Source organism: Myodes glareolus, chromosome 13 (assembly GCF_982192425.1).
Source record: "Myodes glareolus chromosome 13, mMyoGla1.1, whole genome shotgun sequence".
Taxonomy (NCBI): Eukaryota; Metazoa; Chordata; class Mammalia; order Rodentia; family Cricetidae; genus Myodes; species Myodes glareolus.
Window position 1 is genome coordinate 6,501,900 of NC_142038.1, and position 25,461 is coordinate 6,527,360.

Consider the following 25,461-nt stretch of genomic DNA (forward strand, 5'->3'; position numbering starts at 1 on the left):
AGGCCTAAATCACCTTTTATGGAGCAGTCTTCAAATCCAGCCAGAAAGTACTTGGTTACCCCTTTAGCCTCCAGGCCACTATTGCACCAGTGGGCACATCTTGTCTAACATGACCTTGAAATACTCTCTGCTCTGAATCCCCGTGAGCTGGGTTTACCAATGTGTACCCTGTGGTTCTTGGGATTGAACCCAGGGCCCCATGCATGGCAACTAAGCACTCTACCAACTGAACTCCTTTCCCGGTTCCCAGGTTTGATATAGAATGGCCTGTAATTTATTTGTCATTCTTGTATAGTTCTGGAGTATTATCTATTTTATATCCTAATCTCAAAACTTCAGATGTATATACTTTAAAAATTGTAATTATATAGAAAGCCTTTATTTGACATTTTTGGCAAATTTATGAGTACCTGTACAATATTGTTATGTTTTTTGATACTTCTAAAAGTACTTTTAAGTTTGAAATATTATCCCTGTGTGGGAAATCCTTTTCTGCCACTATAATTGACCAAACAAAAGATTGCAGTTTCTCACTATCTGAGAGAACAAGAGTTTTTCTTTTTGACTTACTCTTTCTTTGCAGCAATTTTCAGAGATAAAGAGTTCACAGTTGGAGGCTTTTATATTTTTATAGAGTTGAGCCTACTGAGTGATATAAGAAGCTGATATATTCTTTTTTTAAAAAATTATTTTTTTTTGCATTGGTGTTTTGTCTGTATTTATTGTGAATTAGATGTCACATGCAGGCAAAGTTCAAATAACCTTCGTGTGTGTGTGTTTGTGTGTGTGTGTGTGTGTGTGTGTGTGTGTGTGTTGCCTTAGGAAATTAGTTTCAGGTTTCTAGAAATCCTGCGAAGTATTTTGAATTTTTTTGTCCCATATCTTAGGCATCCCACAATTTCTCATTTCTAAACTCAAATGTGTCCATTTTTCAAATTCAAGTCTCTTATAAATTTCTGTTTTTTAATAATAGCCAAATGAGGGGTCAGAGAGCACTCACTGTTCTTCCAGAGGACCTGGGTTCAATTCCCAGCACCCACATGTCAGTTCACAACCATTTATAACTCAAGTTCTAGGGGATCTAATGCCCTCTTCTGGCCTCTGAGGGCACAGCATGCACAAGGTGTGCAAGACATGCATGCAGGCAAAACATCCATGAATGTAAAATAGCAATATGAAAAATTAAAGTAGCCAAATGATTTAGTTTTGTTTATGTAGTGGTCTAACACCTGGTGCTCATTGTCTGTATTTATGAAATTTTATAGATGGAGTTTTGGCATTAAATGATGATGACCTTGACGATGACTGTCAGATACCAAGCTTCCACAAATGTGAGATCTGTTTGCTGTCTTTTCCAAAAGAGTCTCAGTTTCAGCGTCACATGAGGGAACATGAGCAAAATGACAAGGTGGGTATTTCCAAAAGGACTCCAGAACAAGGGCTCTGAAATTGGAGGTGCTATAGAGTCAACATGTAAGACAAAATTGGAGCTCATTTCATAGTATGTAAGCATTTTGCCGTTCTTTTGACAATGTGCTCTAGTGAATGTCTGTATTGAAATTATTTATGAGCAGACAGAGAAATAAGACTTTTTGATATCTTGGTTTCCTATACAACTGGACTCAGGGTTGTTATTTTGAAATGCTTTTTTTCTTAGAGGGTATTTTGCTTTCAAGTTGTCTTTATGGCATTCTTGAGGCTTTAAATTCTGTTTAGCAGGAGTCTTTTGGAGATGACTGGAGGTAAGGATTATACACAGGACCTTGTGTATGTTTAACATATGTTCTACTATTGAGCTGGCTCCTTCTAGCCCTTCATACCCGGTGTGTCCTTTTAAAGAGAGAATTGAACCCTTTTATGCTAATCCTTCCAGATATGACATAGTGAAAATAGGTGGAAAGTGGCTGAAAGTGCAGTTAAAAGGGCGGGCTGACTGTCCTTTGCTGAGAGTGGGAGCTGGGCTCCTGGAGAGGGGGAGGGAGGCTCAGATTTCACTGTGACGTGCTGTCTCATGGTGCTGGTGGAAGACATGGCTGTGCTTTCCCAAGGCCCAGTCTGAAAGGCTGCAGAGAGATACCAGCCATTGCTTTGCATTTCTTTTTACAGGTAAAAGAGAGAATGTTTTCCATGTAGAGGTGAACTTTGGACTGAGAGAAGCTACTGTTGAAATCTAGAGGAAAATGTCCATGGTTATCTGTTTTTCTAGAAGTAGTTTTGTTTACAATGAGTGAGTTGTCGGAAGTAGGAGGAAAACCCAATCTACTGGGCTGAATTTCCTCACAGGGATACAACCCAATGGATTTGTTTGCAGTGTCGCACAGTAGAATTAGTTTTTGAGTTAGGTAATAAGGCACATGCTCATCTTAACACTAGGGAGGTGGAGACAGGAGGATTGGGAATTTGAGGCCAGATAATATAATCAAGAAAAGAAAGTCAGTAGTTTTTCTTTTTCTTTTTCTTTTTTTTCAATCTTGTTTCTGATGAAAGTCAGTAGTTTTACATGTGATGTTCTGTTTGCAGTCCTTTGAAAATTCTACCAGAAGCCTTGGGAGCCCTGACTGTTCTATAACTCAATCTATAGACCAGGCTGGCCTCAAATTTATAGAGATCTGTCTGCCTCTGACTCCTGAGTGCTGGGATTAAAGGTGTGTGTCACCACATCCGGTACTTATTATTTTAATAACATCATTGGAAAGATTGTAACTCAATTCCTTCTTTTCTGTCAAATAGCCACACCGTTGTGACCAGTGCCCCCAAACATTTAATGTTGAATTCAACTTGACACTTCATAAGTGTACACACAATGCAGAGGATCCTGTCTGTCCTGTGTGCAACAAGAGGTTCTCCAGAGTGGCCAGTCTCAAAGCACATATTATGCTCCATGAGAAGGAAGAGGTAATGGTTTAACGTGTGTTTGTTGTTACTCACCAGCCTGATTTATAGGGCCAGCTCTAGAAGCTTCTTTATTTAAAAGTGTCACGGCGTCTTTACTTCTGATGCCTCAGTCCTTCCTAGAGCATTTGCCTCTTCACTTCAGCTGCCTCTGTTACTAGCTCTGCCCACTCTATCCATGGTAAAGATCACAAGTAAGCAAAAAAGACCATTCAGGAGAATATCTGGCCTAATGTTCCAGTGCGGAGGGGCAGCATAGTAGAATATCTTTTGGGTGACCTGACAAGTAATCTGAAAAGCCAGATTATATAGTCAGGAGGGGTTGTGGCATGCAAATGTATGATTGTAATTTGCACCAATCACAGCACAGCTTTCAGGTCCACCAATCACAAAGTCTCACTTGAAGACCAATCATAGGCCATGAATTAAACCAATCACATTCTGCTATGTTACTGGGGAGTCTTCCTCACTCTGACCTGCTTGAATCATGTAGAATCTTCAAGGCTCGTTTCTCCTTGAGTGGTCTTCCCAAGCTGATGCAGTTTGTCTGGAATGATTGTGAGTGGGGCAAGTCTGGAGTAGGAGCTATGGCCTTGCTGAGATGAAGTGCTCCCTGCAGTTGGAGCACAGTTTCTTTAAAGCAGCTGCCAAGTGTCCAGACAGTGGTTCATATGATGTTCAGTGGATAGAGGGGGCCGCCCTGCACTAGGCAGGCTGTTTCTCCCAGTTCCAGCCAGCTCCTTTCAAGGACAGAGACCATCAGAATGCTTACAGCAAAGACACACCATGCATATCAGCATTCTGCTTTTCTCATTAGTGAGTTTTGAACCTGTCAAGGAAATGCTCTATCACTGAGGTGTATCCCAACCCATACATACATTTCATTTCATTTATTTATTTAATTTTTAATTTTTGAAACAAGGTTTTCCTGAGTTTTCCAGACTGGCCTTGAATTTACTCTGTAGTCAACACATGCTGTGAATGTACAGTACAATCTTTCTTCTTCAGCCTCCTAAGTAGTTAAAGTTATGGACCTGCTTCACTAGGTCTTGACATAATAATGACCTCTTCTTAGATGTTTAAGTGGATTTAACCCTGTTAAATGCCCTAGGTAACGTGGGAACCTGTTTTGGAAATGGGAACAAAGTACAGGTGGGGGCAAGTTCACAGATTGTCCAGCACTGCTCAGAGTCAATGATTGTGAGGCATCAGGGGTGGGTATATTCATTTGTGCTGCTCAGCAGTAGACAGGGTTGTGGTCTTTGAGTCAGGGACTGTGAAGCACATGCTAAAAACAAGGGGTCTGACCTCAGGGTGACATTAGGAGAATATGATGAACTGTAGTCTGGACTGTGAGGTGAAACTTGGGCATGTTAGTGCTTTGGAGGGTAAGATCATTGGGTGAAGGTTCTTGAAGTTCTGCTGGTACTCTGTGTTCTGGCAAAGCCCCTTTCCAGGGTCATAGTATAGAATGGACATGCTTTCCCATGGGCACGTGTCTCTATTTTTCTTGTTTTGAAATGGGGGCTAATGTATCCTAGACTGACCTGGAAATCCCTGTGTAGTGTAGAGTGACCTAGAACTTCTTTTCTTCCTACCTGTTCTTCAAGAGGAGGAGTGCCCAGAGTCAGGGCTGCTGCACCACATCCTAGAGGAGGAGCTGAGAGTCAGGGATGCTGCACCACATCCTAGAGGAGGAGCTGAGAGTCAGGGATGCTGTACCACATCCTAGAGGAGGAGCTGAGAGTCAGGGATGCTGCACCACATCCTAGAGGAGGAGCTGAGAGTCAGGGATGCTGCACCACATCCTAGAGGAGGAGCTGAGAGTCAGGGATGCTGCACCACATCCTAGAGGAGGAGCTGAGAGTCAGGGATGCTGTACCACATCCTAGAGGAGGAGCTGAGAGTCAGGGATGCTGTACCACATCCTAGAGGAGGAGCTGAGAGTCAGGGATGCTGCACCACATCCTAGAGGAGGAGCTGAGAGTCAGGGATGCTGCACCACATCCAGTTTATGCATTTGATGAGATCAAAGCCAGGGCATCATACAGTTCAGTAGGCAAGTACTTTAGCCAATCTACCTAACTAGACTAGTTATATTTCATCTAACCCCAGCTTCTGTGTAAGACACAGAACAGATTTTTTTTTTGTTTGTTCTGCTGGTATTCTTTGTACAATTTAAAATTTATTTTGCTTTTTTCTGAAAGAGGGATGTATAGTCTTTCATCATTTCCAAAAGGTTTTGGATTTCACACAATATTTTCAAAAACTTGCTTTTATTATATTTATTCTTCTACAGACTTCATTCAAGTTCTTTTATAGGTGGGTTCCAGGTGGAAGTTGCAGTGGTTTACACCTGGTTCCATTTATTGAGGTCCTTGTTCTGTTGTCATGGGTCACCAAAGCCTTGGGAATGGTGCTCCAAGTGACGAAGGAGTACAGCAGTGAAATGTTACCCCTGGGGCTAGAGAGACGGCTCAGTGATCGGGAGCACGGGCCGCTCTGAGGGAGGATCTGGGTTTGGTTCCTGCCACCCACATGGTAGCTCACAACTGTTGGTAACTTCAGTTCCAGAAAATTTGATGTCCTCTTTTGCCTCTTTGAGTGGTGCATGCATGTGGAACATTTACATGCAGACAAAACACTTACATAGATAAAGTAAAAATCAACAAATTTTTAAAAGTTATTATTTTAATATGTGCTTATTGTATATAAATTGGTTTGAAAATAACTTAAAAACACATTTTGATATATGTATTTAGGAAGTATAAGTGACTTTTAGTTTAGGGTTACCTGTGATCGAGGTGGCATTTTTAGAACTTGTAAACTGTTTTCCTCACTGCTCTGCTGAAATTAATAGTCTCAGAGCCCTTAAGATCAGTACTCTATCAAATTATTCAAGCTAGGGAAGAAAAATAACTATAGTTTCTAAATATTAAGCACATTTCCTTAAAATTCACATAATTATTAAAGTTAGTGTTCTTTATTGAACTTACTCATCTCCCTTGGAGGGTGCTATAGGATATTTGGGGAATAGCAGGTACGTTCCCCCACTACTTGGCAGACCTAGCAGCTCACAAGGAGGCTGTGCACATTTGTTGATTGCTGTGATGTAGGGTGTGTTCTGTTTATGTAGGGGAGGAACAGTGTTCTATGGGCTGAACTTGAAGTACTTGATGCACTGAACATCATTTTGGAGTCCTTACAGAGACTAGGAGAGCTCAGTCCTGGAATGTTGAGACTTGGCAGGACAGTGCATCATATGGAGGTTGGAGAGGCAGATGAGAGAAGAATCAGTGTTCATTCCGGGAACTCTGAGGCTGCAGAGCAGTCTTAATCTTGTGTACCCTGGCTCTCCAGAGGTGGTATACCGTCAGCCAAGTAAAGTGCTGTGTGAAATTTCCCCCATGACTTCCGTTGGTTACTCAGGAGCGTTATAATTACCTAGGATAGTCTAGGGGAAGACTTGATACTACTGATGATGTGGAAGATGCAGAGAGACTTCCTCAGTTATCTGAGATACTGAGAAGTGGGAGGAAGGTCCTAGCTTCTTTTGAATGGTCAGGTCAGTAGCAGAGAGACAGTGAAGGCATGTATTGGCTTTGATTCTGGAGGTGTGCTCCATCTTCCTTTCTTCATCTGAGCAAATTGTATATAAACAAACATTTTCACATAGGCATTTCTGAGAAATGTGTGTGTAATGTCCGTGTAGATTGCTTCCCAGATGTATTCATATGATCATTCTGTGTAAAAGTGAGAGAGCCAGATGGTGGTGGTGCACACCTTTAATCCCAGTGCTCGGGCAGCGAAGGCAGGTGGATCTCTGTGAGTTCAGGCCAGCCAGGTCTACAGAGCGAGTTCCAGGACAGTCAAGGCTACACAGAGAAACCGCAAATCAAAAACCCAAAAAGAAAAAAAAGTGATAGAAAAGGTGGTGGGTGTTAGCCAGAGCAACAAGAGAATAAGAGTGGGGAATGAGAAATACCAAGAGTCCAGCTCTGTTTTGTAATTTAAAAAGTATTTATATACTTTCATGTATATGTATGTGTGTGTGAGCTTACATATGTGCACCATGTGCACTCTTGGTATCCAGGGAGGTCAGAAGAGACATCTTATCTTCTGGAACTGGACTTACAGGCACTTGTGAGCCGCCAAATGTGTGCTAGGTCCTCCGGAAAAGCTGCCAGTGCTCTTAATGACTGAGCCATCTCTCCAGCCCGTCTTGTAATTTTGAGCCTGGACAAGTGGTAGGATTATTAACAAAAAATAAACGTTTTCTCTGCCAAACACGTTCATGAATTGGAATGGTTAATTTCTTTCCTTTTGTCAGTATGCTAGGGTAAATTTTCATTATTTTCCAAGTTACTAACAGTCTAGTAGTTTATTAATTCTTTAAGTTACTGTATTATAATGTCAATTTAAAATCACTATTAGATTTCTTAAGGTAATTCTCTTCATTTTTAACCTTTTCCTGCAGCAGAGCTCTGAGTACAGTTCATAACCTAATTTTGCTGAGCTTTGCATCCAAAACTGGTATACAGAATAATAGGGGGAATCTTGATAGAAAAAAAATAGAAGGGCTGGGGATCTAACTCAGTTTGTGGAGCTGTTCCAAGCATGTGCGAAGCTCCGGGTTCAACCCCCAATACTACATAAAGAGGGTGCTGTGGCATAGGCCTGTAATCCTAGCACCTACCTGGGGGTAGATCAAGGAAGATGAGAAGCTCAAGGTCATCCTTGGAATACAGTGAGTTGAAGCTAGCTGGGGTTATATGAAATTGTGATTCACAGCAAAGAAAAATGACCTTTCGTGATTTGGAACTAGCAGTTTATGCTCATTGATGGAGTGCTCTCTATGTTTGACAGTTTGCCAGGGTCGTGACATAAGTAAATGCTGCATATGAGGCTGCACGTATGTTCATGGGTTGGAACTGTCCTCATCCAGCACTTGCCATCTGCAGAAGTACTTATCACCACCACGTTCCTTTTGTCATCTCTGTATCATTTCACTTCACTTTGCCCTCTTCTTCTGTAGGGTTGGAAATGAGCACACCAGGGTTCATGTAGTCTGTCGCAGGTAGTAAACTCAGACCCAGCTCTACAGTGGCTAGTCCACTCTGTCTAACTGGAATGGACTGGAATAAATGCCTTCTGTAGCTACATTAAAAAATAAAACAAATAACCAGCACCCCACAAGACCCTTATTAAACTGATCAGTGTGGTGCACACCTTTAATCTCACCATTTGGGAGGTAGAGGCAGTCAGATCTCATGAGTTTGAAGCTAGCCTGGCCTGCTTAGTCAGTTCCAGACCAGCCAGAACTACAGAATGAAACCCTGTCTAACAAAAACCAAAATCCCAAACTAAAGCAAAAACCCTCATTAAGCAGGTGAAATGAATTCATTAAAATATACTTAGATATAAACTATTCAAGTCCTAAAGAAGACTGGAGAACTTTGACAATATTGGTTTGGGCACAGGGTAAGTCCTGTGTGCCCCCTACTTAGAGCAGTCTAGCTGCCCGTGTGAGCTATTCAGCCTGTCAGTGGACAATGAGGCATTTCCATTGACAAATGTCTCACCTACCTATGTGTTTGGTGGTATTCTCTAGATTATAATCTCACCTAGAACTCCTTTCTGACCTTTATGTTTTGAAGTCTTTCTATTTTTCTGAAGTTTTCATGGACACATGGACCATTTGGCAAATGTCAAATAGCCTTCTGGTGTAGAATCCAGTTTGTCTGAGAATTGTGGTTTTAATTTTATCCTTTACTTGTAGAAATGATTTTATGCATTTCATTTTAACACAATAATGCATTTTTGAGAGGCGAATGTGACATTTGTTCCAGAGGAAAGTGCCATTTGTGGACTGATGTTCACAGTGGCACCAGTTCTTTAAAGGAGCAGTGGCTTGGAATGTTCCTTTTCCAGAACCTCATCTGCTCTGAGTGTGGGGATGAGTTCACGCTGCACAGCCAGCTGGCCATACACATGGAGGAGCACCGACAGGAGCTGGCCAACAACCGAGTCCACACCTGCAAGGCCTGTAAGATGGAGTTCGAGACGACGCCCGAGCTGAAGGAACACATGAAGGCTCATTGTAAAGCTAGGTATGGTCATTCCCAGACTAGCACAGTGAAAACCCTGTAGGATCCAGAAAACTGGCCTACTTGGCTGTGATTGACTCAAGTGTTTGATGTTGTAGGAAGAAACGCAGCAACTATGAGCACACAGCTGATTTGTCCTGGTGTTGTTAACACTGTTGCCATGTTCAATAGAAGTCCAGTTTCCTCACTGGTGTTTGGATACATACATATACTCCTGGCCACACTTAATATTTTTTTCAGGTTCTTGAGTTTTAGCTATTCTAACTTATGTTGTTTCTTTACTTTTTTTAAAAATTTTTTTAACATTTATTTTTGACACGTTGATACATGTGTATAATGTATTTTGATCATATTCACCTCTTCCTTTCTTTCCTCCTTCATCTATGCAATTCTTTCTGACACTTCTCATTCCTACTGTCATGATTTTTTTTTAAATGGTCACTGAATTTAGTTAGGGTTGCTTGCACTTGCACAACTGTGGGATTATTTCCTGGATCATGAACAGTTTACAAGTGGCTGTGCTCTTGAAGCCAACGCAGCCATTAATAGCCAGTAGCTCTTCAGCTAGGGCTAGGGCCGTGAAAGCTGACTTGTTCGATGCTGTACAGCTCCTGTGTAGGTTAGAGCAGCTCCTGAGTTCACAAGTGCAGTGACCACACCTTGTCTAAGAGGCGTGGCTATAATTCTTACTGCTCCTCCTTCTCCAGTGTATCCTTAGCCTTGGGGTGGGGAGGAAGTTTTGCTTATTAATAGACAAGAAGTAAAGGAGGTTGTCCTGGCTGCCTTGCTTCCTTTTTCCTGCTGGTAGTGATTGGTTGTCACTTTCACTGAGCTGACTTTTTGTCTTTTGTTGTTTTTTGTTTGTGTTTGGAGGGGTTTGTTGTTATTGCTATTGTTTTAAAGGTAGGGTCTCATTTTGTAGCTCAAGTTGGACTTATGGAGATCACCTTCCTAAGTACAAGGATAGTAGTTTATATGCCTCCATGCCTGTCACCAAGTTGATTTTGACAGGCTACTATAAAGGACAGTGCCAGCAATTGTTTAGCAGTAATGTTATTAATTTAGCTTGCCACCATGCCAAGCTGTAATGGTTAGGGAATGTCTGTTCTTTTTACCAAGAAGTGTTGAAAAGCTATAAACACTGGGCAGCATGTAATATGCTCCCAGGGCTGTTTAGATAGGGGAACTAGTAGGTTCCTGCCTCTTGTCTTTCATTTTCACTTTGCCTGTTGTTCACTAATATCCCCATTATTTTAGTGTCTGGCTTGTTTCTGATTTTTGAGACAGGGTTTTGCTGTGAAGTCCAGGGTGACCTTAAACAACGATCCTCTTACCTTTACATCCTAAGTGCTAGGTTATAGGCATGCATTGCTATTTCAGTTTTATATAAAAATACAATGTGGGTTGGGAATGTAGCTAGCTCAGTTGGTAGAGTGCTTACCTCCCATGCACAGGGTTCTGGGTCAGACCCTAGCACTATGGAAACTATGCATGATCTTGCATGTGAATCTAAGCAGTAGGAAGGCGGAGGCAGGACACCAGGAGTGTTCTTATTCTCTCTCTACACGTGTGTCTGTATACATGTGTATAAAATGCATGCTTCCTACATACATTAGGTCCTGGAGCTGATTGGAAATGTATGGGTGATTGCTTTTCTCGTAGAGAGTCTTAGCAGGGGGGCAGCAGGGTGCCCGGAAGCTGTATGTTCTATGTGTAAGCAGTACTCTCCTACAGATAGCATGACTGCAGTAGTGTTGGTGCCTGGAAGATGACATGCTTGAGAGTAAAACCAAAAACTTTTGAAGATGGATTTGTAGAATCTGAGTGAGGTCTTAAGATTTAAACCTAAGGAATTTCCATTTCATGATATGGAAAGGAATAGATTGAAATGGCACAGGGTCCTTTTTTTTGTGCAAGAGATTTATTGGGAGAGTGGGGAGAGGGAGAGCCAAAGAGTGAAAGGCAGTCTTGGAGGGGGGACATGACAGAGGCAGACAGACAGACAGGAAAACAAGAGGAGCAGGACAGGGGACTGTGATGGACAGGCACTTTTAAGGGGTGCGCATGTCATAACTGACGGTGGGAAGGTGTCTGGTGGCAGGTACCATGTAACTCCTTGGAGGCTGAGGCAGGTGTCTAGGGTTCTTTCTGATGTTTGACTGTTGCTGCCAATCAGACAGTTTCCAGGGAGGTCAAGTAAAGAGTCAGTTGTCTAGCTGTGTGGTGAGAGGTGGACATTTGTCAGCATGCAGGTCCTGTTGAGCACAGAGAGCTGTAGGAGAGCATGTCGATGTAGAACTCATATCTGCATGGGCCTCCGTGCTGACTAAACCAACAAACCATGCTTCACAAGATTCCTTCTGCCTTTGCTTCCCAATCACTGCAAGCAAACCAAGCTTCTATTTTCACCAGAAATGGGCAAAAATGAATCTATACCACTTAACTCATAGATGTGTACTTTTGTGTTTGTATGTTAGGCAGACAGATGTTTGACTTACCGTTAAAGCATATTGTGATGACCCTCCAGCTAGAATCTGTGGCAGTCTTTCACCTAGAAACATGATGGAAGGAGGATGACTCAATGTTTTCTCGTATGTCGTACCAGGGCATCAGGTACAAGAACTTACAATCGGAACATTGACAGAAGCGGCTTCACGTACTCGTGTCCACACTGTGGAAAGACATTTCAAAAGCCCAGTCAGTTAACGCGACATATAAGAATACACACAGGTATGGGAAACATTTGCTTTCAGATGGTTTATTATGTGATTCAAAGGAAGTGTGCTCACTGCTAGTTTAACTTGCAGTCTCACCCCAGCTTTTCTGTTCTTTGCTATATAACCTCGGTGCGGTTAGCTAATTTTCTGATTTCATTCTCTTCTGTTTGTCATGTAGTTGCCCTAGATTATAAATGAAAAAATATGGAATAGTGTTTGGGTCGAGTGAGCTCCAGTCAGTTGGAGTTAACACGGTTGTTACTTGTCTGGCACCTGGGCTACTTAGATCTGCAGAAATAAAGGCAACACGGGGTCTCTGTGTGTGACAATTTGGCTTTAATGACACATATTACAAAACATTAAGGTAACTGGCATGACGCTATAGACATGTAATCCTGCCACTCAGGAGGCTGAGGTAGGACGATCAGGGCTTTGGGGTCATCCCAACTATAGAGTTCCCCCAACCTAGTCTATAGTGTAAGACCCTGCCTCACAAACCATCAACGAACCAACTAAACAGCATTAAACTAAAAAAAAGGCTTATTTCTCTGTGTATTATCTTGCTTGCTTGTTAGACTTGCTTGAGTATTTGAAATGAATACAATATTCACAGCTGAATATTCTTTGCCATTTTGTGTAAGATAATTTATGCTCTTATGAATAATGCACGTGTTCTCTAGAGAATGATGAAGGAAATGACAAACATGTATATGTTTAAGATTAAAATAATAACAACCCGTGCTTTGCCATTTTTTTCTGATCTGATTTGTATTCCATTGGTAGCGACAAAGCAGCATGAACTTGCAGTGTTTGATTGGCTGCTTTGGCCAGTTCTGATTATGCTTTGTTGCTCTCTCTCTCTCTCTCTCTCTCTCTCTCTCTCTTTTGGTGTTTTAATGTAATGTTTTATATACTGTATTGCAGAATCACTCAGATAGTTTCTTAGCTCATTTATATGCCAGTATAAAGTTGATATTTTTAGAGCATTGTTCTATATTCCTTAAATCAAGAGAAGAAAAAAGTACTGTCTTTAAAATGTTGGCATAGGAGCTAGTTCCAGGACAGGCTCCAAAGCTACAGAGAAACCCTGTCTCAAAAAAAAAAAAAAAATTGTTGGCATAAGGGCATAGTTCAGTTGGTAGAGTACTTGTCTGCTATGCATAGAGTCCTGGGTTCAGTTCCTGATACTACACAAACTAGGTGTGCTGGTATATACTTGCTTGTAATCCCAGCATTTGGGAGGTGGAGGCCAGAGGATCAAAAGTTCAAGGTCATCCAGGCATGGTAATGCACACCTTTAATAACAACACTTTTGGAGGCAGAAGACCTGTGTAAATCCAAGGCTAACTTGGTTTACATAGGGAATTCTAGCCAGAAGGGATACATAATGAGATCTTGTATTGGTGTCTGCCCCTTGAGATTTTTTTCTGCACACCCATAAGTACATGCATCAGAGTAGCACATCCCCTTGGACACAATGCTGTATACACTTTCATGTGATTTTGGGAATTCGCCAAATGTCCTCTTCTTGGCATTGAGCTTTTGATCACATACAGTTTTTCTGGCTGGCTTCTTGAGTGCATGAAATGTTGGGGAAGGTGGTTTGCCTAGTCCTCAGCATCTTCTTACTAGCCTGTTAGGCTCAACTACAGGTAGGCTATCAAAGATGCTCTTAAGTAGAAGAAGGTTCATGTGTTCTCTGCTTGGTCTTTGAGTGGATGTACCTCATGTGATGTCATGATGTGATGTATGGCCTTCTGAGGGGCTACTGCTTGAGTGTATGAACCTCATCCAAGAAAGGAGAGATGCATCTCAGCTAATACCACTAGAACAGAAAAGATGCCTCTGGTAAGGACACCCCATTCCCAGGACCCAGGGTTCTTATTGAGCATCCTAATTGTCTGTCCCTCCCCAGTGATACCTCTTCTCTAAGATCACACTATTTTACTTAACCCTGAGGTCAGTTCAGAGAAGTAGGGATCTATGTACTCACATATTTCCCAGGGGATGAAATTTTAGTGAGACAAGACTTTGAACTAGTTTATAGTTAGATTTTAACTATATAATTTTCTCTTTTCAGTCATTGATCAGTGAATGAGTACCTATAGAATATGCTGTACTGAAGTGAGAGCCATGAACAGAACAGTGAACTGTCAGAAGTTACTGACTACAGGTCATATGGAGGGAGTTAAGCAGAAAAGGAGAGCAGGGATCACAGGATAGACATGAGAGATTTTGAAATCAACTGGAATTGGTTAAAAGTCATTTTTGGAGGTGATACTGTGGCAGCGACAGAAGAACCACGAGGGAGCAAGCTGTCTGGGTTCTCAGGGAAATGGACAGGCGTAGGTGACAGGCCTTCAGTGGACCTGTGTTCTGTGCTGAGGCAAGAAGAAGGTTCAGTAAAGAGCAGGTAGTGGGAAGGGATGACCTAGCTGAGTGGGGTTGAGAAGCTTGGGAGCACTGAGCAAGCCCAACTTGCTGTGATCTCATTTAGAAAGGGTCCCTCTGTTAAGTTGAGAGCAGCCCAAACAAGGTCTGGTGGAAGCAGCAGAGCTGGCCAGAGGTGACGAGGATGGATGGGGCTGTACCCTGCCTTGGGCAGTAGTTTGGACAGGGAGCAGGGCTGACCTGGGAGTAAGCAGGTTGAGAGAAAGCAAGAACTCTGTGGGGTTCGCTTGGGATATGGAAAGGTTTGTCTAGAACAGGGTGAAGTTTAAAAGATACCTGACACCTGTGTATATGAATTTAGGGTCCCTGGGAGATGTTTGGCTGGCAGGATAGTTTGTGTACCTTGTGTCTTTCTCTCACCCTAAAATGCTCACCTAGTGATTCTTTTTCTCTCTGGTAGGTGAAAGGCCATTCAAATGCAGTGAGTGTGGAAAAGCTTTTAACCAGAAAGGGGCACTGCAGACCCACATGATCAAGCACACAGGAGAAAAGCCACATGCCTGTGCCTTTTGTCCTGCTGCCTTTTCTCAGAAGGGGAACCTGCAGTCCCATGTGCAAAGGGTCCACTCAGAGGTGAGCATGGCGTTTGGGCTCTGTGCACTATCTCAGAGTGTTAGACGTCTCTTGAGTTAATGATTAGTCTGAGAAAGTTTGTTATAGTTTTGAAAAATGCAGATTGAACTGTGTATAGTACCCTATTTTAGCAAAAATACTTTGATGAGAACATAGTGTTTTTGTTGTTTTTGACAGGTCTTGCTATGTGGCTGTGGCTGGCATGGTACTCAGAATGTAGCTCAGGCTGACCTTGCATTCATAGGAAGCACTTCAGCTTCCTGAGTGTTGGAATTGTGTGCACCACTGTTCCAGGCACTTTTGCCACTTTTATTATATGTGGAGAAATACAAAATCTTATCTCGCCCTCTTACTTTTAATGAGTATTTAAAAATGGTAATATATTTGGTAAATGTGATCTATCAACCATGATCATCTATTTCAGCAACAGACACTATCAAGTGTAACAAGAGAAAGACAAGAAGTAAAACAGAAAGCCCTGTCCTTGCTGTAGACAGAGTGGGGCTGGCACTTGGCCCCGAGGAAGACTTTACACGGACCTAGCTGTATGTTCTTGCCATGCTACATGAGTCAGCTCAGATGACTGCCGTTGGCTGTTGTCTACAGGTCCTGCTTAACTGTAGAGCCCCTGGAAACATTTGCATTAAGTTTGTTTTTAGGAGCAGTGTGTCTATTATTTAGAGTGTCTTGGTCATAGCCTAATTATAGAATATAAAGGAATATTTACTTAATACAAATGTTTATATCATGAATCAGTTTATTGTTGGGGAATATTATTTTAAGGTATGTGACTTGTTTATGCTCTATTTGTTTAACTCTGTGAAGCTGTACTGCTGTACTTTTCTTAAATACCTGGTGGTCCTAATAAAGAGATGAATGGCCAGTAGCGAGGCAGGAGCACGGATAGGCGGGGCTAGCAGGAGTATAAATAGAAGGAGAACCAAGGAAGAAGAGGAGCAAGAGAACAAGGAGAGGAGGACATCAGGGGCCAGCTACCCAGCCAGCCACAGAGTAAGAAGTAAAGAAAGGTATATAGAAATAGGGAAAGATAAAAACCCAGGAGCAAAAGGTAGGGGGAGTAATTTAAGAAAAACTGGCAGGAAAAAAGCCAATCTAAGGCTGGGTATTTATAACTAAGAATAAGCCTCCTTGTGTGACTTATTTGGGAGCTGGGTGGCACGTTTCCCAAAACTCCAAAAGAGTAGACCATCACACAGCAGTTTATTGTACAGCAAAAACATTTTAAAGAGCAAATATGTATTTTAAAGCTTTTCATAGAGTTAATCCCCAGTACCACTTTAGTGACTGGGAAGCTAAAACAATGTATTAGAAATTGAATGACTGACGTATCATCTCAGCACTCAGGAGGCTGAGGCAGGAAGGTTGTGTGTTTGAGGACAGTGTGGGCTAGTTAGCAAAAGTTTGTCTCAGTAATGACAATAAAAACCAAAATAAACCCAACAGAAGCCCCCTTAGTAAGAAGAAAACTAGGCCTTATGGGATAGCTCTGCCTAAAGTGCTCGCTTTACAAGCATGAAGACTTAAGTTTAGTTCCCAGAATCCACATCGGGGTTAAAAAAAAAAAGCTTAAAAAAAAAAAAGCTGGGCGGTGGTTGCACACACCTTTAATCCTAGCACTCAGGAGGCAGAGGCAGGCGGATCTCTGTGTGTTTGAGGCCAGCCTGGTCTAAAAGAGCTAGTTCCAGGATAGGCTCCAAAGCAACACGGAGAAACCCTGTCTCAAGAAACAAAACAAACAAAAAAGGCCAGGCATTTAAATTTAGTTCTTATGTGGTACTGCAAATAGGTTAGGGGTGACTTGCGCATTTTCAAGCCTGCCTCGTAACCATGACGGCAACTAAGGTTAGGTTTGAATAATAGAGAATATTTGGGATACAGTCTCTGATCATAGATGTTCTTACTCATTTTAATTATTTGTAGTCTGTTTCTGGCTTAGTTGTAGTTATAAAAAATAATCATGGATGAATGTTGAATTTGGTGAAAAATTTACCGATTTTAGCCACTCTTCCATACCTTGCTAGGCCCCAGAAGCTCACTATGCAGAGTGATACTCCCTGATGTACCCAGCCTTTGCTGGGGAGCATGTTTAGCAATCTAAGAAGTTGAGGACATACGATGACATTTTGATGTTTAAATTATGATAACAGAAAAATTTGTTTCCTCATTCCTAGCCGCTTCTCATTTAGAGAAACACTGAAATTTTAATTGATATTAAACTAGTAATATTGATTAAGTAGTTGTATCATTGATTCTTCAGCTAATTTAAAACAAACAGAATACCCATTGCTAGAGCTGTGTATTATCTCATGCTGATGAAGTGCCAAATTTTCTTTGCTATCATTTAAGTATGCTCATCTATTGCCTAAAGATTTTTTAAAAAAACTACTTTTTCTTTTTTTTTTTTAAGGTAAAAAACGGGCCCACTTATAACTGTACAGAATGTAGCTGCATCTTTAAAAGTTTAGGTAGCTTAAATACTCACATCAGCAAGATGCATATGGGTGGACCCTCCAACTCCACAGGTTCTACAGAGACTGCACATGTTATAACGGTAAGCTTAATAATTTAATTTAAATTTAAACAACAAAAGCCTCAAATTTCATTTTAAATATGAACTTTTGAATTACCAAAAAGTATGGTTAAAGTTTTGTACATAATGTGCTACTTGTTTTTTTTTTTAAAATAAAATTTATCTGTCTAAAGTTCAGGGTGATGATGCATAATCTTGATTTATGGCTTATCATTTAAACCTTTAAAACAGAAAAAATTCTCAGTAATTTATGGGATTCAGTTGTTGTAGTCATTGCTGTTGATGATTATTAAATATTATTTATCTTTAAGAGTTAATCCACTTTGTAGGTAATGTTTCTCATTTTCTCATGTGGCAGTAATAATTTCTCCTAAGTCTTTTGGGATACCAAATTCTGCTTCCTATACATGTATTTAGAAGTAGAATGACTCTAAGTCATGCTCAAACATATTACCCACAAAAACACAACCCCACACAAATGCACACATGGACACACACACATTTTTGTGTGTTTTTTTCCCTAGGATTTTATAACAGCTTTAATCATAACTTTCACCATACTTTATCAGTTTATAATAAGTTGCAAAATCTAAGCCTAGGATGTGGTATTATTAAAGTTGACTACACAGTACAGAAGAATTTTCATGAATGTTCATGTGTGGTACATGGTGGTAGTGTCTTTGCTTCCTTTCCTCAGTGCTGGCTAGTAACTGGGTCACACATGGTGTCCTTTTGCTCTAATTTTTTTCTTTCTCATAGTTTAGTAGTTAAGAATGATTTCCTCAGTTTATTGTTAGAGTGCTATAAAGTTTTATAGACAGGAATAATTGAGTAATTATGAAATCATAAAAATTCTATTTTTGGACTTACAATTTTAAAAAAACGAATATTTTAGTGTGTCAGTAACCAAATAATAGTTTCACCATTTCCTTTGTCAGTATGTAATTCTAATGGTGGTTGTACACAATAAGCTGGATAATAATTTGTGTGTGGCGTGTGTGTAAGAGAGAGAACATGCTGAGAGAGAGAGAGAGAGAGAGAGAGCACATAAGAGAGAGAGCTGCATCCATAACAGAATTGTTTCTACTGAAGTGAGGCACTTGCTTCTGAAAGCCACTCCTGCTGAATCTGACCTGCTTCTATTGTTCCCCTTCACAACTCTCGCCATCTCTGGCTGCTTGTTTGTGTCTCAGAAGACACAGTTACTACACCTTCCCATGCACAGCTGGAGAAGGCATGTGACCAAGTGTTTGCGTCAGAGTTCTCTAGAGGAACAGAACTTACAGAATGAATTCCATCCATCCATCCGTGTGTGTGTATCTGTCTGTCTGTCTGTCTGTTTGTGTATCTATCTATCTATCTATCTACCTATCTATCTATCTATCTATCTATCTATCTATCTATCTATCTATCTATCTAATTATATGCACCTCCAAGGGAATTTATTAGAATTGCTTACAGGCTGTGGTCCAGCTAGTCAAACAGTGACTGTCTACCAACAGAAGGTCCAAGAATGCAGTAGCTGTTCAGCCCACAAGGCCGATGTCTCAGCTGGTCTTCAGTATACCCCAGAATCTCAAAGAATAAACTCTAATGCCAGTGAAGGGCTGGACTTGCAAAGAGAGTGTGAAGACAGCAGGCAAAGAGAGCCAGCTTCCTTCTTCCATGTCCTTATATAGACTGTCCACAGAAGTGGTGGCCTGTGTTTAAGATGGATCTTCCCAACTCAAAATATTTAATTGTGGAAAAAACCTTCTTTGGGTTTCAGTTCCAGATGTAATAATTAGTGGCCACCACACAAGGAACCTGTTTGTTTTTTCTTAAGTTTTATTTTTTTTTTTTGTTTTACTAGTCATTTTTACTCCCTCCTCTACTAGAACTCTTCTTCTCAACAAGTTGCCTTTCTACCTTTATGTTTTCTTTTTGTGGATGACCATTGAGGTTAAGTTGAGGCTCTTGCCTGAGCATGGGTATGAGCTAATTTACTGGAGCAAGGGCAATTATCAATGGCTATACCACTAATAAGACGACATTCCTTCCTTCTGTGAATTGCTAGTGTTCCCCCAGGGAGGAACCTCTGACCCCTACCCTATGCAGAATGAGATGAGGAATCCAATCTTGTGACCGTCTTGTGCAGATAGCCACAGCTCCATTGAGCTCATGAGTGGGAAGCTATGCCAGTGTCATCTTTTGACTACACATTTCACTGTCCTCTGGCTCATATTCTTTCCATCCCCTCTTCCTTGGGAACCAGCTCTTCAGTGTGGTGTTAGAGTACAGAGGACTTTAGTTTGAGAAACTAAAAGGCCATTAAAAGCTTCCTGAGTCACATTTGATAGCTTGTTATTTTTATTTTGGTAGAGTCAGGCCCCCCCTTTAAAAAAAAACCTATCTATCCATCTATCTGTCTATCTATGTATCTACTATCTGTTTGTCTGTCATCCATTGCCTGAAGGTAAGTTCTTTGTGGTTTTATGGAGGATGGCAATGGTTTTTTTTATTACTATTTTCATAGCACTTTATGAATTACTAAGTATTCGTAACTAAAAAGTAAGTACAATGACCTGGCAGTATTCTTACTAACAGTTGCTCTTGTTGCTGGTGAGCACTGTGCTGTTGTGGTTCACTTGCTGTAATTGATTGAGTACTTTGGATAGATTACTCCTGTGTATATTACCACCATTGGTCATGTGCATTCTGTAGGTAGATAAGTGTGTCCACCTCTGCAGAACCAGGCTGAGAACTTGCACTGCCCCGAGCTGCCTTTGGACTTAGCATTTCTGTTCCTGAGTTCTGGAGGAATTAGGCTCTATTTTCCAGTATGTTCTTGGCTGTAGCATCTCAGAAGTGTGTTAAACATTTTGACCACATCAACTTCCTTCCCTTTCTTTGCCTCTGTTTTTCCTTAACATTGTGCTTTTTTAAAACATTAACTCTTTTTGGTGGATAATGGGAAGATGAGCACTGATATCATCTCCCACTCTCATGAGAACTCCTAGACGGTTGTAGAAGGGTTGGTTTATTGAGTGCATTCTTTTAAGAGCTAGCATTGCACTCTACAGAGATTACTGAGGAATTGCATCTCAGTTTTTGGGAAGCAGTAGCTTTTGATGCCATTAGGGAGGGTGTTCCCTTAATATAGTTTGTGTTTAACTTGAAAGTTGCATTTTTAATGAAAATGTTGCTGTGTTCCAGGCCACGATCTTTCAGACTTTGCCTCTGCAGCAGGTGGAAGCCCAGGTCTCATCAGTCTCTAGTCAGCAGAATTCTCAGGCAGTGACTGATGTCATTCAGCAGCTTCTGGAACTGTCTGAGCCGGGGCCAGTGGAGGCACAGCAGTCCCCACAGTCTGGGCGACAACTGAGTGTGACAGTGGGCATCAACCAGGACATCCTCCAGGTGAAGCATGCTTACCTGCTGGGCTCTCAGGAATCAGGGTTTACTATTGAGCAGTGGAGATGCAAGGAGGCTGGTTTTAAAATGTGGCTGCATTGAAAATGATGGTAGTAAAACAAAACATGCCTGTGTCATCACCAGCAGGCAGTGCTGAGTTCTAAACAGTTTGGTAATCTGTACATTTAAGAAAAATGGAAACTTTTTTTTATTCCGTAAATGAACTAACTGGACATGGGTAGGTTCTTTAAAGCTTGTCCTGTGTCCATCCCTGTTGAGAGAGGTGAAAAAGTGTTTCATTCTTCCTAAGATGCAGGTGTACTGTATAGAAGGTCCTAGGCATGTATAATGTAGAGACACGATGTTGGCTTTCTGTAATTAGTGTGTAAATGAATGGCCCCAGCAACTCTGAGAAATGGGGAGGAAGGAAGTTGATTGTACTTGCTTAGTTCTCCCAGCTCTGGGCAGAGTGCGGCATTCACAGATATGCTTCACCTCCAGAGAGGCAGCTGTCCTCTTTTCTCTGTGCCTTAGGATAAGTTGATCAGGGTGTCAGGAACTCTGGTTGTGCCTTACAGGTATACCTGAGATAATTTGTGACCCAAGTATGTTTAGAGACAGCCCAAGTTTCTGAGCTAAGACTTCTGAATGTTAATTAAGGATTTTTGATCCCATAAATTTAAGAACTATAACTACTTATGTCATGTTTTGGGTGGGGTAAGATGTAGACTATTAGGGGTGTTGCAGTCTCCAATAGTAAACCGTTTCTTAGAATTATAGAGCTTTTTTTCTTAGAGAGGAGCTAGAGTTCTGTGGGTAAGACTATGACATCTTGGGATAGCTTTTGGTAGGCACATTTGGGCTGTCGGCTTTTCTAACCTTATAGTTTTGTTCTGTCTCAGCAAGCCTTAGAAAACAGTGGGCTGTCTTCACTTCCAGTTGCAGCACCTCCCAGCGACTGCAGCCATGCTCAGACGTCCACAGTGTCTCCTCAGAGTCCACATGCCTCTAGTGTCTCTGCTGAGCAAGCCGATTCCATAGATGCAGAGCAGGAAAAGGGACAGGAAAGTCCTGAGAAGACAGAGAGGAAAGAGAAGAAGATTATGAAGAAGAAATCACCGTTTCTACCTGGTAATTTGCTGTGTACTTTTCCTTTCCGATACTGTGATGGTGTTATCCTTGTGTTAGAGAATGTGTCTCCCATTTTCCTGAAGTGGCATCTTCACGGCATGTTCTGAATCTTCACTATAGTTGACTGGTGTTGCAAAGTAAAAGGGTGACACCACAGCATGTCTTGTGTCCTCCTTGATTCAGAAGGCTACTCCTATGCCTAGTCACAGGGCTGGATTTCAGTGTGTCTGTTGTAGCTAAAGTATTTTTTGTTCCCCTGGTTTCCCTGGACCAGGTTTTCTTTGCCCGCCTGTTCACTTAACTACTCTGAGCTGGGCGGTGGTGGTGCATGCCTTTAATTCCAGCCCTTGGGAGGCGGAGACAGGCAGATCCTTGTGAGTTCGAGGCCAGCCTGGTCTACAAGAGCTAGTTCCAGGACAGGCTTCAAAGCTACAGAGAAATCCTGTCCCCAAAAACCACTCTGAGGCTTAATATTAATTACATACTCTTTGGCCTATTAGTTCTTAGGCTTCTTATTAACAAGTTCTTATATCTTAAATTAACCAGTTTCTATTATTATATATTTTACCACGAGGCTCATGGTTTGTTACCTCACATCTTGCTTCTTGGGCAGCTACATGGTGTCTTACTCCATGCCACCCTTTCCCGCTGTTCCAGGTCTTCCTACCCTGACCCACCCTGTCCTCAGGCTTCCTTGCCCTGTTGTAGACATCCCTTACTTTACAGTTGGATGCCTGCTGTCCCAGCCCTGCTTTTAGAGGCTTTTCTGCACTGAGAATATCTTTCTCTTTACCCTTCCAGTCCCTGTAAGACTCTAGCTATCTCTCAAGACTGTCTTCAGTGTGATGCCTGCTCCTTCTGATCCCATCTTGTACAGCGTACACTGGATGGTACTATGCCTGCTGGCGATGGTTGGGAAGGTCTCTTGCTGCACTGCATCCCTCTAGCCTGGAGTGTGCTTTTTTCACTTGACTCCTCTGGGTTGCTTGTTGCTTTTTCACAGCAGCAGGTATTCACAGACCACTTTATATGACTGTAGGTCTTGGGCAACATGGCCATCTCTGTGGGCATATCTTTCCTATAAAGAAAATACTTTCTCGTCAATGACATGTAAATGGGGAACCCTGGTTCTTCATTCAACCCATCATTGCAGCACTATTCTTTTGTTCCCTTTGAGCTGGTCACTTGCTCCCTGTGACAGAAATAGGATGGTGAAATGAAGCATCCGAGTTTCATAAAAGGAAAGGATAAAACATTTTTGTGTGTATATGCTTCTTACGAACAGATGCAAATTCAGAGCCCATGGTGTGAAACCTTTGAGTTATCATGGCTCTTGTCTAGTTGTGCTAAATTAGAGACAGTCTCAGCTCTTCCTGCAGACCACTGACTGAGGAATAGTCTGTGTGGGCTCGTGTACAGTGCTGTGACTGAGGTTCTGAGAGAAGCAGCTCAATCTGGGAAGGGGTTGTTTTGTGTCTAATTGTGGTGGGGAAAGAGGCAGCTGGTGCCATTGCATCTGCCATTGCATCTTCACGTCAAGAGGCAGAGATATGTGCTGGTGCTCAGCTCACCTTCTTTCCTCACTCAGCCTGAGACCCCAGTCTGTGCAGTTTTACCACCCACATTCCCTACATTCAAGGTGGGTCTTTCTTTCTCAGCTAGATGTCTCTAGAGACAGTCACATGTATAGTTGGGATTCTACACCCAGTTAACTTAATGATGAGAATTAACTCAAATAGTATCTTTTATACCAATAAACATGGTTTTTTTACCTACTGATGTCTTAGATTCTAAAAATCTTGTAACTTTTCTGTTGGACTTCCTCTTTTATCTTACTCTTTTTGGGGGCATGAATTGTCTTTAAATTGCTTTTCCTGTTTTTTGTTGGTATATGGAAAAGCGATTGAGATTTTTTTATTGATTGTGAATCCAGCAACTTTTAATAACCCTTTATTGTGGCAGTTTATTTCTAGATGATTTTGTCTTTTCTATGTAGACAATATCTTAGATTGTTTATTTGTTTATTGTGTGTGTGTGTGTGTGTGTGTGTGTGTGTGTAGGTCGGAGGATTACTAGCTGAAGTTCCTCCTTTCTCCATGTGGGTTCCAGGGATTGAACTCAGGTCAGACCTGGTGGTAAGTACCTTTATCCACTGAACCATCTTACTGACCCTTTTTAAATTTTTGATTATGTATCTGTGTATCTGTTGGGGGGGGGTGTTAGGTGCACGTTAGTGCAAGTGCCAAGGGAGGCTAGAGGTGTCCTGCCTCTTTGAAATGGAGGTACAGGTGTTGTGAGCTGTTGATGTGGGTCCTGGGGGTCTCTGTAAGAGCAGTGTGTAGTTAACTATTAAACCGTCTCTCCAGCTCCCATGTAGACATTTTTTGTTTTTGCCCTTGAGAAAGGGTTTTTTCTGTGTAGCCTTGACTGTCCTGGATGTCGCTCTGTAGACCAGGCTGGCCTAGAACTCATAGAGATATGCTTGCCTCTACTTCCCAAGTGCTGGATTAAAGGCATGTACCACCACCTTCTGGCCCCATGTAGGCATTTTTATCATGTAAAAGCAATGGCAGTTAGGCAGTTCTTTTTTGTTTGTTACGCGTTATCCATGTATAGCCATGACTGGTCTGGAACTTATTGTTTAGCCCAGACTGCGCTCTAACTTACTTCTGACTCTCAAATGCTAGAACTTCAGGCATTTACCACTGTATTTGAGCTAATTCTTTTTGTTCTTTTGTTTGTTTTTGCTGTTGTTCCTGTTTTTGAGACAGGGTTTCTACATATAGGTTGCTTTTAGGTGAAGGTAAGTACTGAGATCGCAGGTGTGCTCTATCATCTCCGACTAGTGCTCCTGTCCTTACTGTCCTAAGAGCTGGGATCGCAGGTGTGCTCTATCATCTCCAACTAGTGCTCCTATCCTTACTGTCCTAAGAGCTGGGATCGCAGGTGTGCTCTATCATCTCCGACTAGTGCTCCTGTCCTTACTGTCCTAAGAGCTGGGATCGCAGGTGTGCTCTATCATCTCCGACTAGTGCTCCTGTCCTTACGGTCCTAAGAGCTTGGATTGCAGGTGTGCTCTATCATCTCTGACTAGTGCTTCTGTTCTTACTATATGGGTTTGTCCTCACATGGAGTTGTACAGATGTCCTGACAGAACTTTGCTACCTTCTCAGTTTGAAGAGAATGATTTTTAAAGCTTTATGATTGAGTCAGATGTAGGAAATGCCCTTCTGTGCTTGTTTTGCCAAATATGTTCATTGTAATGGAATTGAGTGTTACCAGCGCCCTTCCTTTTTCTTCATTGTAACCATGTTGAGTGTCACCGGCACCCTCCCTTTTTCTTTATTTTGTGATAGTATTGTATTATGCCTACTACAGAGTGTGGTAGATTATAGTCGTAGGTTTATTAATGTGAAACAAGTAGTGTTCCCTACACTTTTGCTCTGAAGGCAAAGAAACAGGGACTGATGGAGCCAGTTACGCTAGGCACTGAACTCCCTTGCCTCACCCAAACCTCTTATTTATTTATTTTTTAAAAAATAACACATTGCTGGATTTGGCTGGCCTTGTTATTTTAGATTTTATTATAATTTATATGTGTACATCTGTTGGTAAAAAGAACTGTATTGCCCCTACTTTTAAATCA

General features: G+C 41.6%; 1 protein-coding gene across 3 annotated transcripts in view; it reads left to right on the forward strand.

Moving 5' to 3' along the window:
- The window catches only part of Znf236 (zinc finger protein 236), a 99,020-nt gene that overhangs the window by 5,942 nt on the left and 67,617 nt on the right, over positions 1-25,461 (forward strand). For all 3 annotated transcript variants that reach the window (XM_087895900.1, XM_048419096.3, XM_048419094.3), the window contains exons 2-9: positions 1,266-1,408; positions 2,731-2,895; positions 8,824-9,002; positions 11,605-11,729; positions 14,568-14,740; positions 17,169-17,312; positions 20,487-20,690; positions 21,587-21,815. In XM_087895900.1, coding sequence (XP_087752026.1) covers positions 1,266-1,408; positions 2,731-2,895; positions 8,824-9,002; positions 11,605-11,729; positions 14,568-14,740; positions 17,169-17,312; positions 20,487-20,690; positions 21,587-21,815 — 1,362 coding nt within the window. The remainder of the gene's footprint in view (positions 1-1,265; positions 1,409-2,730; positions 2,896-8,823; positions 9,003-11,604; positions 11,730-14,567; positions 14,741-17,168; positions 17,313-20,486; positions 20,691-21,586; positions 21,816-25,461) is intronic.